The sequence below is a fragment of the Ceratotherium simum genome, chromosome 2 (genome assembly GCF_057802395.1).
Source record: "Ceratotherium simum simum isolate JZ-2026a chromosome 2, ASM5780239v1, whole genome shotgun sequence".
Taxonomy (NCBI): domain Eukaryota; kingdom Metazoa; phylum Chordata; class Mammalia; order Perissodactyla; family Rhinocerotidae; genus Ceratotherium; species Ceratotherium simum.
The window spans coordinates 28,561,757-28,578,315 of record NC_141901.1 but is presented as its reverse complement, the minus strand read 5'-3'; the positions used below and the strand labels follow the sequence as shown (position 1 = coordinate 28,578,315).

The 16,559-nt window shown below is 37.7% G+C and overlaps 1 protein-coding gene across 7 annotated transcripts in view; it reads left to right on the top strand.

The window, feature by feature from the left end:
• LOC106800999 (membrane cofactor protein-like) overlaps window positions 1–16,559 on the top strand; it is a 59,021-nt gene that overhangs the window by 36,845 nt on the left and 5,617 nt on the right. For 2 of the 7 annotated variants that reach the window (XM_087439721.1, XM_087439728.1), the window contains exons 7-10: window positions 2,467–2,514; window positions 12,300–12,344; window positions 13,781–13,816; window positions 14,317–14,380. In XM_087439721.1, the coding sequence (XP_087295847.1) occupies window positions 2,467–2,514; window positions 12,300–12,344; window positions 13,781–13,816; window positions 14,317–14,380 (193 nt within the window). Of the gene's footprint in view, window positions 1–2,466; window positions 2,515–12,299; window positions 12,345–13,780; window positions 13,817–14,316; window positions 14,381–14,950; window positions 14,996–16,559 lie in introns of all 7 variants that reach the window. The other 5 variants (XM_087439760.1, XM_087439750.1, XM_087439742.1 and 2 more) reach the window with 4 other exon arrangements.

Sequence of the window (16,559 nt, the reverse complement as noted above, 5' to 3'; positions counted from 1 at the left end):
CTATACCTGTGTTCTACCTCATGGTTTCCATTCTTATGACAAACGACACAACAGACAGAGACAAAGAAAAATAGTGACTGTCTCTGGGAGAAAAAGGATCAATAAAAACCAAGAGTACTTGGGGCCGGCCCGGTGGCGCAAGCGGTTAAGTGTGCGCGCTGTGCTGCAGTGGCCTGGGGTTCGCCGGTTCGGATCCCGGGCGCGCAACGATGCACTGCTTGGCAAGCCATGCTGTGGCGGCGTCCCATATAAAGTGGAGGAAGATGGGCATGGATGTTAGCCCACGGCCAGTCTTCCTCAGCAAAAAAAAAAAAAAAACAAGAGTACTTATAACAAATCTTTACCATAGTCGCTATACCCAAGAAACTAGTTCCAAAAATATTTTCTCCTGCTACTCTAAATGGAGAAAAGGAAAAAGGACTCCCACCACTCTTGCTTCCACCAGACCCTGCAGGTAGAGAGCTGGGAGACTGACATGGTAAGAATTCTTACCTTCTGCCAGTGCTTGTCAGAGGTCCCAGGATCTCTCAGCTGCAGCAGCCCCATAGTGAGCACTATCCAACCAGTGAGCTATCTCCTGCCAACTACACCAACTGTTGGGGAGGAACAATGTAACTTATATCCTTCTAGGTTCTTTGGCTGGTCTGATAATTAAACAAACATAAGACGGATTAAAGGTGAAAAATAAATTTAATTATGTACAAGGGCCCCATAAGAATTGAGACCTACAGGCAGGCAGGCAGTTATGTCAGGCTTATATGCCATCCTGAGCTGCGGAGAAGAGGGGTAAGGGTCTGGGACTTCAAAGGACAGGAAGACAGTTTACAGGGAGATGGGAAGAACAAATGTTTGGTAAACAAATGTTTGGCATGCCTTGCAGAGACAAAGGGACACAGAGAGGACTTGGAATAAGCAGGCCTGTCTGAGTCTGCCGTACCTCTCTCACCTTCTTGGGAGTGATCTCTGATGACAGCAGTCTTCCTGGAACAGGCCCTCTATTGAAATTTTTTTAAGCAGTTAAGGGGGAAGTTCAAAATTCTGCACATCTTCTGTTTCTTAAATTCATCAGCCTAAAATAATCCTCATGCCAAAGAGACACATTTTGGGGTGGCAAATTTTGCTCCCCTATACTGCCCCTCGACCTCCCCCCATGTCATTATTCTTTTTATCTTTACTGGGCAGTTTAATTTGGCAAAAGAAACTGAATTTCATAGCAACTGAAAGGCAGGAAGAGTCCTTATTTATTGAAGTGAAATGGAGGATTTCTTGCAGGGACTCCTGATCAACTGCTGAGCTTAAGACTTGAGAGATGATTTTGAGATGGTGGAAGGAACTATCTTCCTGATTCCAGTGCCGCTATCTCTGTCTTCTCTCTGGTTGCAGCAGAAGCAAGAGACAGCAGGAACAGTGGGAAGAGCTTTAGCCTGGGCAGACCTCGTCCAGGGTCCTAGTTTGGTTCTGCTCACTCACATAACACCATTCCTGTAGTTTCCCCTTGTTTAATGAGGGTGTTGAACTCAAACAAATCTCAATTACTGGCTTCTATCTTGTTGGTGTATTTCCTATGACCCTAATATTTAAAGGATTGAGGGGAATTATGGATGTTAATATGGTAATTAGAACACCTTTTTGTAATTCCTGTAACCTGGTACCTGGTAGCCTCCTTGAGTACTTACCTGAGTGCTATGAGGTTTTGGGGGGCAAGAGATGGTTTTTTGGTGGACTGATATATTAAGATTGCATATGAAATTTATACCCATTGACCTATCCCTGTTTACTCAGATGCTCCTAGTGGGTATGTGCTCTGTGGTATTCTGTGTTTGTTGATTTGCTTTTTTGAAAGAGTTGCCCATAAGCATTTCATAAGGATTTATTAAACACTGATACAGTTTAGTGTTTGAAAGAAGAGAGAACTGATTGTGAGGAAAAGTTTACAAAGAGGATAAACTTGCAGTGATCTTTTCTTAAATATCAAAAACCAAATTCCTCATGGGACTGTCAATCATTTTTTATCATCAGAGAAAGACTATACAAAAAAGATAAGTAGCAACATATAATGGTGATGAGGTAGATCTGATTGTGCTGATATGAAAAAATGTCCACAAAATACTAAGTGGAAAAGAAAAGGATACAAATTATGTAGTATGATACTACTTGGGTTGTAATTTCTTTAAAAAATACATATGTTTATTCTGAACACGTTATTTTTATGATTTATTATTAGTTAACTTCTAGGATTTCCATTATAAAATATGAAGCTATAGTGAACATTGTTATGCATACATTCTTATGTGCTTGTGCAAATATATATTTAGGTTAAATTCCCAGAAGTAGAACTGCAATATCAGAAAGTATGTATATTTTCCATTTTGAGAAATAATCTCTTTAAAAATATCAAAAATCAAAATTAAATTCATAATTTTGTATTGATAAGGCTGTTGAATTGAATCTAATTCATTTTTCCAGGTTCCACACCTTCTCCTACAACCAGGCCCCCAATTTTAAGTCATCCGGGTACGCTAACTCTTTATCCCACTTATCTTTTTAAGAACTTCATAAGCTGATGGCTGAAAAATGAGGTCATATATTAATCTGCTTTTCTTTATCAATGAAGCCGAAGATTTTTTGGTCTACATTTATTTATTCATGTCCTTTGCTCATTATTCTATTTAGTTTCTAAAATATTTTTCTTTTTTTTTTTTAATTTTTTGTTTATTGCAGTAACATTGGTTTATGACATTGTAAAAATTTCAGGTGTACATCATTGTACTTCTATTTCTGCATAGATTACATCATGTTCACCACCAGAATACTAATTACAACCCATCACCACACACATGTACCGAATTATCCCTTTCACCCTCCTCCCTCCCCACTTCCCCTCTGGTAACCACCAATCCAATCTCTGTCCCTATGTGTTTGTTTATTGTTGTTATCATCTACTACTTAATGAAGGAAATCATACGATATTTGACCTTCTCCCTCTGACTTATTTCACTTTGCATTATACCCTCAATGTCCATCCATGTTGTCACAAATGGCTGGATTTGATCGTTTCTTATGGCTGAGTAGTATTCCATTGTGTATATATACCACAGCTTCTTTATCCATTCATCCCTTGATGGGCACTTAGGTTGCTTCCAAGTCTTGGCTATTGTGAAAACGCTGCAATGAACACAGGGGTGCATGTACCTTTACAAATTGGTGTTTTCAAGTTCTTTGGGTAAATACCCAGCAGTGGACTAGCTGGATGATATGGTAGTTCTATCCTTGATTTTTTGAGGAATCTCCATACTGTTTTCCATAGTGGCTGCACCAGTTTGCACTCCCACCAGCAGTGTATGCGAGTTCCCTTCTCTCCACATCCTCTCCAACACATGTTGTTTCCTGTCTTGTTAATTATAGCCATTCTGACGGGCGTGAGGTGATATCTCATTGTAGTTTTGATTTGCATTTCCCTGATAGTTAGTGATTTTGAACATCTTTTCATGTGTCTGTTGGCCATCTGTATATCTTCTTTGGAGAAATGTCTGTTCAGGTCTTTTGCCCATTTTTTAATTGGGTTGGTAGTTTTGTTGTTGTTGAGATGCATGAGTTCTTTATATATTTTGGAGATTAAGCCCTTATCAGAAGTATGGTTTGCAAATATCTTCTCCCAATTGTTAGGTTGTCTTTTCGTTTTGTTGATGGTTTCCTTTGCTGTGCAGAAGCTTTTTAGTTTGATGTAGTCCCATTTGTTTATTTTTTCTATTGTTTCTCTTGCCCGGTCAGACGTGGTGTTTGAAAAGATGTTGCTAAGACCGATGTCGAAGAGCGTACTGCCTATGTTTTCTTCTAGAAGTTTCACAGTTTCAGGTCTTACATTCAAGTCTTTAATCCATTTGGAGTTAATTTTTGTGTATGGTGTAAGGTAAGGGTCTACTTTCATTTTTTTGCATATGGCTATCCAGTTTTCCTAACACCATTTGTTGAAGAGACTTTCTTTCCCCCATTGTATGTTCTTGGCTCCTTTGTTAAAGATTAGCTGTCCATAGATGTGTGGGTTTATTTCTGGGCTTTCGATTCTATTCCATTGATCTGTGTGTCTATTTTTGTGCCAGTACCATGCTGTTTTGGTTACTATAGCTTTGTAGTATATTTTGAAATCAGGGAGTGTGATACCTCCAGCTTTGTTCTTTTTTCTCAAGATTCCTTTGTCTATTCGGGGTCTTTTGTTGTTCCATATAAATTTTAGGATTCTTTGTTCTATTTCTGTGAAAAATGTTGTTGGAACTTTGATAGGGATTGCATTGAATCTATAGATGGCTTTAGGAAGTATGGACATCTTAACTATGTTAATTCTTCCAATCCAAGAGCACAGAATATCTTTCCATTTCTTTGTGTCTTCTTCAATTTCTTTCAGAAATGTTTTATAGTTTTTGGTGTACAGATCTTGCACCTCTTTGGTTACGTTTATTCCTAGGTATTTTATTCTTTTTGTTGCAATTGTAAATGGGATGGTATTCTTAATTTCTCTTTCTGCTACTTCGTTGTTAGTGTACAGAAATGCAACTGATTTTTGTATGTTGATTTTGTATCCTGCAACTTTACCATATTCGTTTATTACTTCTAAAGTTTTCTGGTGGATTCTTTAGGGTTTTCTATATATAAAATCATGTCATCTGCGAACAGTGACAGGTTCACTTCTTCCTTTCCAATTTGGATCCCTTTTCTTTCTTTCTCTTGCCTGATTGCTCTGGCTAGGACTTCCAGTACTATGTTAAATAGGAGTGGTGACAGTGGGCATCCTTGTCTGGTTCCTGTTCTTAGAGGGATAGCTTTCAGTTTTTCACCATTGAGGATGATATTAGCTGTGGGTTTCTCATATATGGTCTTTATTATGTTGAGGTACTTTCCTTCTATACCCATTTTATTCAGAGTTTTTATCATAAATGGATGCTGGATCTTGTGAAATGCTTTCTCTGCATCTATTGAGATGATCATGTGATTTTTATTCTTCATTTTATTAATGTTGTGTATTACGTTGATTGATTTGCGAATGTTAAACCATCCCTGCATCCCTGGAATAAATCCCACTTGATCATGGTGTATAATCTTTTTAACATATTGTTCTATGCGATTTGCTAGTATTTTGTTGAGGATTTTTGCATCGATGTTCATCAGTGATATCGGCCTGTAATTTTCTTTTTATGTGTTGTCCTTGTCTGGTTTTGGTATCAGGGTAATGTCAGCTTCGTAGAATGAGTTAGGGAGCTTCCCCCCCTCCTCAATTTTTTGGAAGAGTTTGAGAAGGATAGGTATTAAGTCTTCTTTGAATGTTTGGTAGAATTCACCAGGGAAGCCGTCTGGTCCTAGACTTTTATTTTTGGGGAGGTTTGTGATTACTGTTTCAATCTCCTTACTGGTGATTGGTCTATTCAAATTCTCTACTTCTTCTTGATCCAGTTTTGGAAGGTTGTATGATTCTAAGAATTTATCCATTTCTTCCAGATTGTCGAATTGGTTGGCATATAGCTTTCCATAGTATTCTCTTATAATCTTTTGTATTTCCGAGGTGTCTGTTGTAACCTCTCCTCTTTCATTTCTGATTTTACTTATTTGTGCCTTCTCTCTTTTTTTCTTGGTGAGTCTAGCTAAAGATTTGTCAATTTTGTTGATCTTTTCAAAGAACCAGCTCTTGGTTTTATTAATTTTTTCTATTGTTTTTTTGGTCTCTATTTCATTTATTTCTGCTCTGATTTTTATTATTTCCCTTCTTCTACTGATTTTGGGCTTGGTTTGTTCTTCTTTTTCCAGTTCCTTTAGGTGCATTGTTAGATTGTTTATTTGAGATTTTTCTTGTTTGTTGAGATAGGCCTGTATCGCTATAAACTTCCCTCTTAGAACCGCTTTTGCTGTATCCCATAAATTCTGGCATGTTGTATTTTCATTTTCATTTGTCTCCAGGTATTTTTTGATTTCTTCTTTGATTTCTTTGTTAATCCAGTCGTTGTTCAGTAGCATTTTGTTTAATCTCCACGTATTTGTGACTTCTCTGATTTTCTTCCTATAGTTGATTTCTAGTTTCATACCATTGTGGTCAGAAAAGATGCTTGGTATTATTTCAATCTTCTTAAATTTATGGAGACTTGTTTTGTGGCCTTTTATGTTTTTGATATCATATCTAACCTCTTTTTTGTGTATTTGTATCCATTACGTTCTAATCATGGAAATAGATAATTTTTCCTATTTGTGGTCTTCTCTTTTCCCCTTAAATCAGTCCCTTTAACATTTCTTGTAGCACTGGTTTCTTGGTGACAAACTCCTTTAATTTTTGCTTATCTGGGAAAATTTTGATCTCTCCTTCCATTTTGAATGATAACCTTGCTGGATAGAGTATTCTTGGCTGTAAGTTTTTTCCTTTTAGCACTTTAAATATATCATGCCATTCTCTTCTAGCCTGTAAGGTTTCTGCTGAGAAGTCAGCTGATAGCCTTATGGGGTTTCCTTTGTATGTAACTTGACATTCTCTTGCGGCTTTTAGGATTCTCTCTTTATCTTTAATTCTGGACATTTTGATTATGATGTGTCTTGGTGTGGGCCTCTTTGGGTTTATCTTGTTTGGGGCTCTCTGTGATTCCTGTACCTGGATGTCTGTTTCCTTCCTTAGGTTAGGGAAGTTTTCATCTATTATTTCTTGAAATAGATTCTCTGCCCCCTTGTCTCGCTCTTCTCTTTCCGGGACACCTATAACACGGATGTTAGTGCGCTTGATGTTGTCCCAGAGGTCCCTTAGACTGTCCTCACTCTTTTTAATTCTTTTCTCTTTTACCTGTTCACCTAGGGTAATTTCTTCTAGTCTTTTGTCCAGCTCACAGATCCGTTCTTCTGTATCCTCTACTCTGCTTTTGAGTCCCTCTAATGAATTTTTCATTTCCAGTATTGTATTCTTCATTTCTGATTGGTTCTTTTTTATATCTTCCATTTCTTTGTTGACATTCTCACTGAGTTCATCTATTCTTCTCCCCAGATCAGTGAGCATCCTTAACACTCTTAGTTTGAACTCTCTGTCAGGTAGGTTGCTCATTTCTGTTTCACTTAGTTCCTTTTCTGGGGTTTTGTCCTGTTCCCTTACTTGGAATGTATTCTTTTGCCTCCTCATTTTGCCTTTTTCCCTGTGCTTGTGTCTACGTATTAGGTAGTTCAGCTACGTCTCCTGCTCTTGGATAGGTGACCTTATGTAAGTGATGCCTTAGGCTTCCAGTGTGCTTCCCTCAGTTCTCAATGTTCCAGGGGTGACCCCTATGTGGGCTATGTGTGTCCTTCTGTTGTGGCCTGTTTGCTCTCCCTGTAGGCACCCAGGGAGGCTGAGTTATGCTCCTGGCCAGCTGTTGTAATGCTCAGCTGCTTGTAGTTGTTGTGGGCCCTTCAGTCTCTTTATCAGGTGTGGGGAGCCCCAGCACAGTTGGCTGCAAGTTCTAATACCACATTTGTGATGCAGTATTTCTTTTAAGTGAGTAGGCCCCCAGCGTGGCAGGTTGTTAGGCTCAGGGCCTTACAATTGCTGTAAGCCTCTAGCCTATTAGGTCTCTTGTCAGCTCTCTGAGGATTGCAGCTGGGTGGGGCTGGCCTCAGGCACAGGAGCACCCAATCGTTTCAGGCTTTGGAAGGTGAGGCAAACCTCCTATGTGGGTCTTTGAGAAGCACATGTCTTCTGCAGCTGACAAACCCTGCCGCCCACAGGTCCACACACACAGTCAACACAGTCCTGCCCCGTGTGAGCGCCCCGACCTCCCCAAGCAGACCCAGTCTCTCCACGGTGGGAGCCCCACACACTCCGCCACCGCCCCACACTCTCCACCCGCTCCTTGTGCACACCCTGCCCCGCTCAAGTCGGCTCAGTTGCCAGGCTGCAGAGAATCCAGTTACCAATCTATGCAGGCCCACAAGTTGCCTGAGGGCTTGTGGTTGGGTGGGGCCAGTCTCTAGGGTGGGCTGCCTGCCCTGGCTGAGCTGGATTAAATGGGTGCTCTAGCGGGTGGGGCAGACCCTGGGCTAGCAGGCCTCAGGGAGAACTCCAATGGCGTCTGTGTCAGCACGCCCACACCGGGCCACAACAATGGCTGCCGCCAATGTCCCAGTCCCTAGAGAGGTCTCACCCCTCACCGAGATGCACTCAGGGCCTATTAGGTGAGTCTCTTTTCACCACAGCACTGTGCACCTTTCTTTCTGGTGATTTTAGGATGCTTTCTGAAACGGGTGAGTTTGCGCGCGGGCCCTTTAAGAGCCAGTTTTAGTTTCTTTGTGAACCGGGTTTTCTGGGGGTGCTCCCCAATGTTTTAGTAGCAGGCACAGTCGGGTATTATGCCGCTGGACTCGATTGTGCTGGGTCCACAAAATGCCCACAGCGGGGGCGCTCCCTGGCTCAGGACCCCGCGCCTCCAGGGAGGCTGCGTACCTGTGAGCTGCTCCCGGCGGCCGTGAAGCTGGCGGCTTGTGAAGGCGGCGTTTTTCCTCTCCAGAAGGGGGTCTCTGCCTCTTCTACCTCAGTGAGGATTGTCCGTTGTTGCAGGAGTTCCTCTTATGCGGTTTTCAGTTCTGTCTCAGGGGTAATTTTTCCACGAGTAGTTGTAAATTGGCTGTGTCCACGGGAGGAGGTGAGTTCCGAGTCTGCTTACGCCGCCATCTTGACTCCGCCTCTAAAATATTTTTCTTGTTGATTGTCAGAACTCACAATAACTTAAAGCCCTTTTAACTTGAAAGAACCTTTTTTCCTAGTTTTTTGTCCTTTGCCTTATTTTTATTCGTCAGGTTTCTTTTAAGATTTTTATACTATTGGATATAGATTGCTTTTTCTAACTTTTAATTCCATAAATAGTATATGAATATAAATTGGTAAAATTTCAAACATTACAAAAGTATACAGAGTAGAAGATTAGTTCTCCTTCTCTTTCTCTAGTCCTTTACCCAAGTTAATCACTTAATAGTTTAGGGTGTCTTTTTATCTGTTTCTATACATCAACATCCTTATATGTGTAGCTATATACGTATATTGGCATTTTTGGCATTTTTTCTTTTTTCTTAACCAAAAATGGCATCATGCTGTTCATATTTTTCTGAAACTTGCACTTTTTCAACTTAATGACGTGGGTTTTATGTAGATGTATTCCCATCCTTTTTAGTGATAACTCTAATATATATTATATTTAACTATTCTCTCATCAGTGGTCATTTATACGTGTAGAAGTTTTACATTAATAGGTAGTTGGATGTATCGATCTTTTCCCTAAAGGCTGTGAGTGTTATGTCTTTTTTATAAAAGTTTTAGGTCTTCCTGATGCTAAATTATGTAAATATTTCAACCATGCTTTCTGCTTTCATTCTTTGCATTTAAAGCATTGGTACATCTGAAATTCATTATGGTGCATGGAATGAGATAGGGTTCCTCTCCACGTCACCTGCCCCATCCAATGGCTAAGTGCACACTTTGTTGAAAAAGTTTTTCTCTCCAACTGTTTTGAAGTGCCAGTTTTTATCGTACATTAAATTCACAGGTGTTCCACTCGCCTTCCTGTTCCCTTGAACTGTGTCCAATCCTGTGCCAGCACCGAATTGTTTTTTTTCTCACTATAGTTCTAAGATATGTTTAATATCTGGTAGAACACTTCCTTTTCAGAAATGTTCAGGCTACTCTTCTATGTTAATTTTTCAAGATCAGCTTTTATTTTTACCATTTTAACCCTTTTAAGTGTACATTTCAGTGGCATTAAGTACATTCACATCGTTGTGCAACCATCACTACTTTCTATCCCCAAAACTTTTTCATCATCTCAAACTGAATCTTTATACCCATTAAACAATAACTCGCCATTCCCCAGGCAGGTAAGCACTATTCTACTTTCTGTCTCTATGAATTTGACTATCCTAAGTTCCTCACAGACGTGGAATCACTTCTGGCTTATGTCACTTAGCATAATGTTTTTAAATTCATCCATCTTGTAGCATATATGAGAACTTTATTTCTTTTTATAGCTGAATAATATTCCATTGTTTGTATATACCACATTTAGTTTATCCATTCAACTGTTGATAGACACTTGAGTTGTTCCCACCTTTTGGCTATTCTGAATAATGCTTCTCTGAATATTGGCATTCGAGTATCTGAGTCCTTGTTTTCAATTTTGGGGTGTATATACATAGGAGTAGAATTGCTGGGTTATATGGTAATTCTGTGTTTACTCTTTTGAGGGACAACCATTGTGTCTTCCACAGTGGCTGCACCATTTTACCGTCCCACCAGTGATGCACAAAGGTTCCAATTTCTCCACTTCTTTGCCAACACTAATATTTTCTGTTTTTTGATAATAACCATCCTAATATATGTGAGGTAGTATCACATTGTGGCTTTTATTTGCATTTCCCTAATGATTAGTGATTATCTTTTCATGGGCTTATTGGTCTTTTATATTATCATCTTTGAAGAAATGTCTCTTCAAGTCCTTTGCCTATTTTTGAATTGGGTTGTTTTTTTATTATTGAGTTGAGGAGGTCATTGTATATTTTGGATATTAATCCCTTATCAGAGATATGATTTGCAGATGTTTCCTCCCATTCTGTGGATTGCCTTCTCACTATTGATAATGTCCATTGATGCACAATTTTTTTAATTTTGAGGAAGTCCATTTTATCTATTTTTGCTTTTATTGCCTATGCTTTTGGTGTCACATCCAAGCCAAGAAATCATTGCCAGATCCAACATCGTGAAGCTTGCCCTCTATGTTTTCCTCTAAGAGTTTTATGGTTTTAGCTCTTAAGTTTAGTTCTTTGATTCATTTTGAATTAATTTTTGTATATGGTGTAAGATAAGGGTCCAACTTCATTCTTTTGCACGTGGGTATCCAGTTTTCCAAGAACCATTTGTTGAAAAGACTGCTGTTTCCTCATTGAATGTTCTTAGCACCCTTTGTGGACAATCATTTGACCATATATGCGAGGGTTAATTTCTGGGTCCTCTATTCTATTCCATTGGTCTGTGTGTCTGTCTTTATGCAAGTACCACTCTGTTCTGAGTACTGTAGCTTTTTAAGAAGTTTTAAAATCAGGATGTGTGAGTCCTTTCAAATTCATTCTTCTTTTTCAAGGTTGTCTTGACTTTTCCTAGTCCCTTGATTTCATACGAATTATAGGGTGGATTTTTCTATTTCTGCAAAATGCATATTCAAGATGATAGGGGTTGCATTTAACATGTAGATTGCTTGGTATGATATTAACATCTTAACAAAACTAAGTCTTCCAATCCATGAACACAGGATGTCTTTTCATTTATTTATGTCTTCTTCAATTTCTTTCAGCAGTGTTTTGTAGTTTTCACTATATGAGTCTTTCACCTCCTTGGTTAAGTTTATTCCTAAGTATTTTATTCTTTTTGACGCTATTATAAATGGAATTGTTTTTTTAAATTTCATTTTTGGATTGTTCATTGTTAGTATATAGAAATGCAAATGATTTTTGTGTGTTGATTTTGTAGTCTGCAACTTTGCTGAATTCATTTATTAGTTCTGCCAGGTTTGTGTTTGTGTGTGCATGTGCACACGTGTTTATATCTTTAGAATTATCTGTGTAAAAGAACATGTCATCTGGAACAGAGGTCATTTTGTTTCTTCCTTCCCAACTTGGATGCTTTTAAGTTCTTTTCCTTGCCTAATTGCTCTGACTAGAACTTCCAATATTATGTTGAATGGAAGAGACAAACACAGGAATCCTGTCTTGTTCCTTATCTTAAGGGAAAAACTTTGTCTTTCACCATTGAGGATGATGTTAGCTATGAGTTTTTCATAAACGGCGTTTATTATGTTGAAGTTTCCTTCTATTGCAGATGAACTTCTAAATCGTTTATTAAGCCCTCCTATATCTTTTTATTTTAAGGAAAATCACACTGAATCCATAGGCTAATTTTGACAGTACACTAATGATAAATTTGCTTGCTGTACCACAGAATTGTCACAGGAAATGTTACTGGACAGGAATAAGAATGCTGATGACATTAAATATAAACTTATAATATTTTGTGATACTGCTTTTATTTGGGAAGCATTAATATAATTTATATAAGGAAAATGAAGCATAAATATTAACTTAATATTTTGTGATACTACTTTTAATGAGAAGAATTAATGTAATTTATATAAGGAAAATGAAGTTATAAGGACTTTAGTACAAAGGCAAAAAAATCAAACCTATGAATTTAGCACTATTTAATCTTCATAATTTTTTCTTCTACTTTTTTTTTTAACTTATTTCCATTGTTTTTTTTTTACCAGCACATCCCACTGATGAATCACCACCACCTAAGAAGGAACATTTAGGTATTATTTTGGTTACTGATATTCCTGCATTATTAGACCCTAGAGTTCTACATGGAAATATCATATTTCAATTTTACTGCAGAAACACCTGGAATCGGTAGTATGTGTAGACACATGCAGATCATACCTTTCTTAAGAGGTCCCCCACGTTAGGATTCCTAGCAAGGGGAAGTAACTTTCTTCAATGCTATGGTTATACATAGGTTAAAATATATAAAACATAACTTGCTTTCCAGGTGATAGTGTTATTTTGGGATGACAGTTTGTGGATAAATTTTCTTTGTATTCATATCTTTAATACACAAGCCTTAAAATACTATAAGTTGGGTGAGGTTTTTCTATAATCGGCTGGTGTAGCACACTTTGTGTAGGCTCACATAGTTCACACGATTTGTGTTAAAGAAAATAATGAAGTATAGTTGTGACAGTTAAATGAAATACAAAGATTTCTTGATCAATAAATGATGAAAAATCTCTATGACTTTTATTTATATTAGACGAGCTTAGTAAGGTTACTCCTTTTATGAAATGCACTTTAGACTTGTTATATTTTTCCCTCTGAAGACTGTGGTCAAACTGTCATTGTGCCAGGAACTCCAGTGCCATCTTAAGGTGTGAAACACTTGATGATTTCTCCTGAAATGAAAACAGCAGAGTTAAACATGACATTTTACACTTTGACTTATAGAAATTTGATAAAAATAATGGCAGTTTAGGAGTGGTACTACTGACAGACATTTCTACAAATCAAGATTTTGTAGTATTATTTATTGCTCTCTGGATAGTTAGAACATGTTAACTTAAATACATGTTTAAGTTTCTCTGCATAATTTTTATCCATGTGCCTGGTGTTTCATTTACATTCTCAGAATTTCCTTGGTAACTTGGACTATGTCTTAATTATTTTGTTGGAGTGGGGAATAAAGATGGGTTGATGATAAGATAATGTATTGTTTGTGAAGACTCTGCAAATAGCATCTTTGTGATTGATTAATGGAACTTTATATATGACTTATTCCACAGACTCACTTTTGAGGAAAAAATATGAATTAAATTCCTAAGAAAATCATAAGAAATGATAGAATGAATAGTGAACTAAACCAATTAGTTTTTAAAACAATTTTCCTCCAATCTAGTGAATTCTAATTGTTCTAATAACCTTTACTAAATAACCTGGTGTGGTAGCTACAGTACAAAACAAGGAAAAGTGAGGTTCCCATGAAGAGTTTCACAAGTTTGGACCCTAGACCTGGAATCTGATTAGAAGGGTTCTGTGATCAAAATGACCTGGATACACTAGCAGGCACCCTAAAACCAGATTGATAAACTTTTCTTTGCTGTAGTTTTTAGTTGATGTGACCAGAATGAAAATACAACTGCTACCTGGAGGCCCATATGTGTTCGATTATCTTCCAACTGTTTTCATTTTTTCTCAGGTGGAGGAATCATTGCTCTGATTGTTATCTGCGTACGTAAGTATCCCAGTCTTTCATAGTACTTCAAATATTACTGTGAAGAAGTACATTATTTTCTTAATGATTTGTCGTTTCTACAGTTTTTATAGCTTGAAATTAAGTAAACCGGTCTAGAAACCTGAGCTTTTCTATGATATACTACCTCGTCTTGGTGATTGTATATTCTTTTATATTCTATATGTCCACTTAGTAACAAACCCTAAATAATATGTTTTTTCAAAATAATTAGTCATATGAGTTTACTTCCCAAATATACTTTGGGTAATTTTCTAAATTAACAAGGCCTCTTCTCTGACTTACTGTGGACTGTTTAAGTGATTCTGGGGAAGTGGATTTAGATAGTGGAGAGTCCAAATGGAATATAAATGTGTATGTGCTTAAATAAAATAACCTTTCGTGGCCACTGAAATGTAACCAACATTTATTTCTTCTACTAGATTTTCAATCATGGTAATTAGTTTTCAGTCACATGTCACCTGTTTCCTTGTTTCTTGTAGTTGGTGCTGTTGGAGGAATTGTCGGCCTCGTCCTGTGGAGATATCATCGCACCAAGAAGAAATGGTAAATTAAAGCATGCTTCTTCTAACTTATTGGTTCTTCTCATTCTTGACATACGTTTGTGCAGCTTTTGTTTGTACTTTGTATCACATGCCGTCTTTTTTAAAAATGTGCCTGCATGAGTGTGCCATTAGAATTGTATTTCTTTACTAAAAATATTTTCAGCTGCTTTTAATATAATTGTAACAAGAGTAACCTGTGCCGAGTTGCTTCAGCTATTATGACTGTACAAAAAATTTCTGTGGGATTTGAGGTTTAAGTTCTGCAGTGAATCATGGACCATCATGGGGCCCTCCCTACCCTAGGTATACCCCATTTCCTGAATTGGACTAGTGGCCAAGATTAAATTTAAAATAATTCACTGTGGAGATTTGGACAGTTGAATTCACGGGAATTTTCACAATGCGAGTTCCATTTGTCTCTGTAACCTAGGTAGTTGTGAGGAGCTCTGTAGTTGTCTCATTCAAATACACAATTTGATTTCTTTTCACATTGAGTTATTTATACATGTGAAACTGGGAAGAATTAAAGCAACACTATTTGATTTCCCTCTTATGTTCTCTTAATTACTAGGTTGCAGTAAAACTGATGGGGTTAAACTTAAAGTTGCTGAGAGGGGTAAGATTTGCAAGGCACATTATCTTTGTCTTTTTATTTATAAAATTGAAAAAGTGGGAGGGGCTTAGAATAGAAAAAATGTACAAATCCATATCTTCTAAGGAGAACAGAGTTTTTAAACAGCAAACTTAAATTTTAATGAGATAATGTACAATTTAATGAAAGAATAAATCCTGGAGCACAGACCAAGATTAGGTGCTTTGGAATTGCTGATTTTTTTTTCCTGAATTTTTTTTCCCCTGTCGCTTTGGAAGTAGCTTTGAAATCAAAGTAAGAATTTTAAGACTTTTGGTATTTATGGTTTTATGCTATAATTTGCTTTGATGTTAATCATTGGTTTTGGACTATGCCATAAAAGTACATTCTTCACTCATAAAGAGCTCAAACTTTTTTTTATATTACTTAGTTATCATTTTAAAATACCCATGATGCCTTCATTTGAATCTTAAATCTTATATTTGTGGAACACATGATATGCATATTTGATTTCTCTATCAGTAGTGTCTTTTTAAAATTACATATAGACAGCAGTCTGTCTAGGAAATACTATGGGTGGAATATTTTTACAAGTCCAAAATGTTTGTGTAGAAATGACTTCTCAAGAAACTGAAACAAAATAGCTTTGTGCTCCTCACTTTCTTTCTTTGTTTAAAATATCACTGCATCAAAATCCTTAAAGGTCCCTTATTAAGTATTAAGCAAACTCTCTCTAGCTACAGTTAAAGGACCCTTTAAAGGTGAACAATTATCTGAACAATTGTTCCCCTAGATAAAGGCTCAGTGGCATCATTGATTTGAGATTCCATTTCTTTTTTTTCTTTTTGTGAGGAAGATGAGCCCTGAGCTAACATCCATGCCAATCTTACTCTTTTTGCTGAGGAAGACTGGCCCTGAGCTCACATCTACTGCCAATCCTCCTCCTTTTTTCCCCCCTTTTTCTGCGCAAAGCCCCAGTAGACAGTTGTGTGTCATAGTTGCACATCCTTCTAGTTGCTGTATGTGGGACGCCGCTCCAGCATGGCCGGAGAAGCGGCGCATCTGTGCGCGCTGGGGATCCGAACCCGGGCCGCCAATAGCGGAGCACACACACTTAACCGCTAAGCCACGGGCCGGCCCCCTGAGATTCCATTTCTAATGAGCTCCCAGGTGACGCTGCTGCTGGGCCTGGACTTCACTTTAGGGATCCAGGGTGTAGAGTGCTATTGGTGTGCCATATTCTTGAAATGTGAAGAAACAGCATCCAGTTTATTGGCAAATTTTTCTCCTGTTTGAGATAATTGGATTTTTTAAAGACTCCTCATCTATGTGTATGATTTTTAAAAGGGTATGGGGTAATACTTAGCTTTATTTTGCTTTTCTTTAAAAAAAGTCAAGATTTTTGTTATATTCTTTGCATTATTTAATGTCCATAATCTTCTTCCCAAATTGGCTATTGCCTGAGAAACTCCTTTACAAGACTATAAAATGTGTGCAGTTACTTCTCTGTTTGTAGGGGTAACTCTGGAAGCAGGGCACCAGGCACAGATAATCCCAAATTGCTGTTAAAACTTGGTTCAGAATGGAT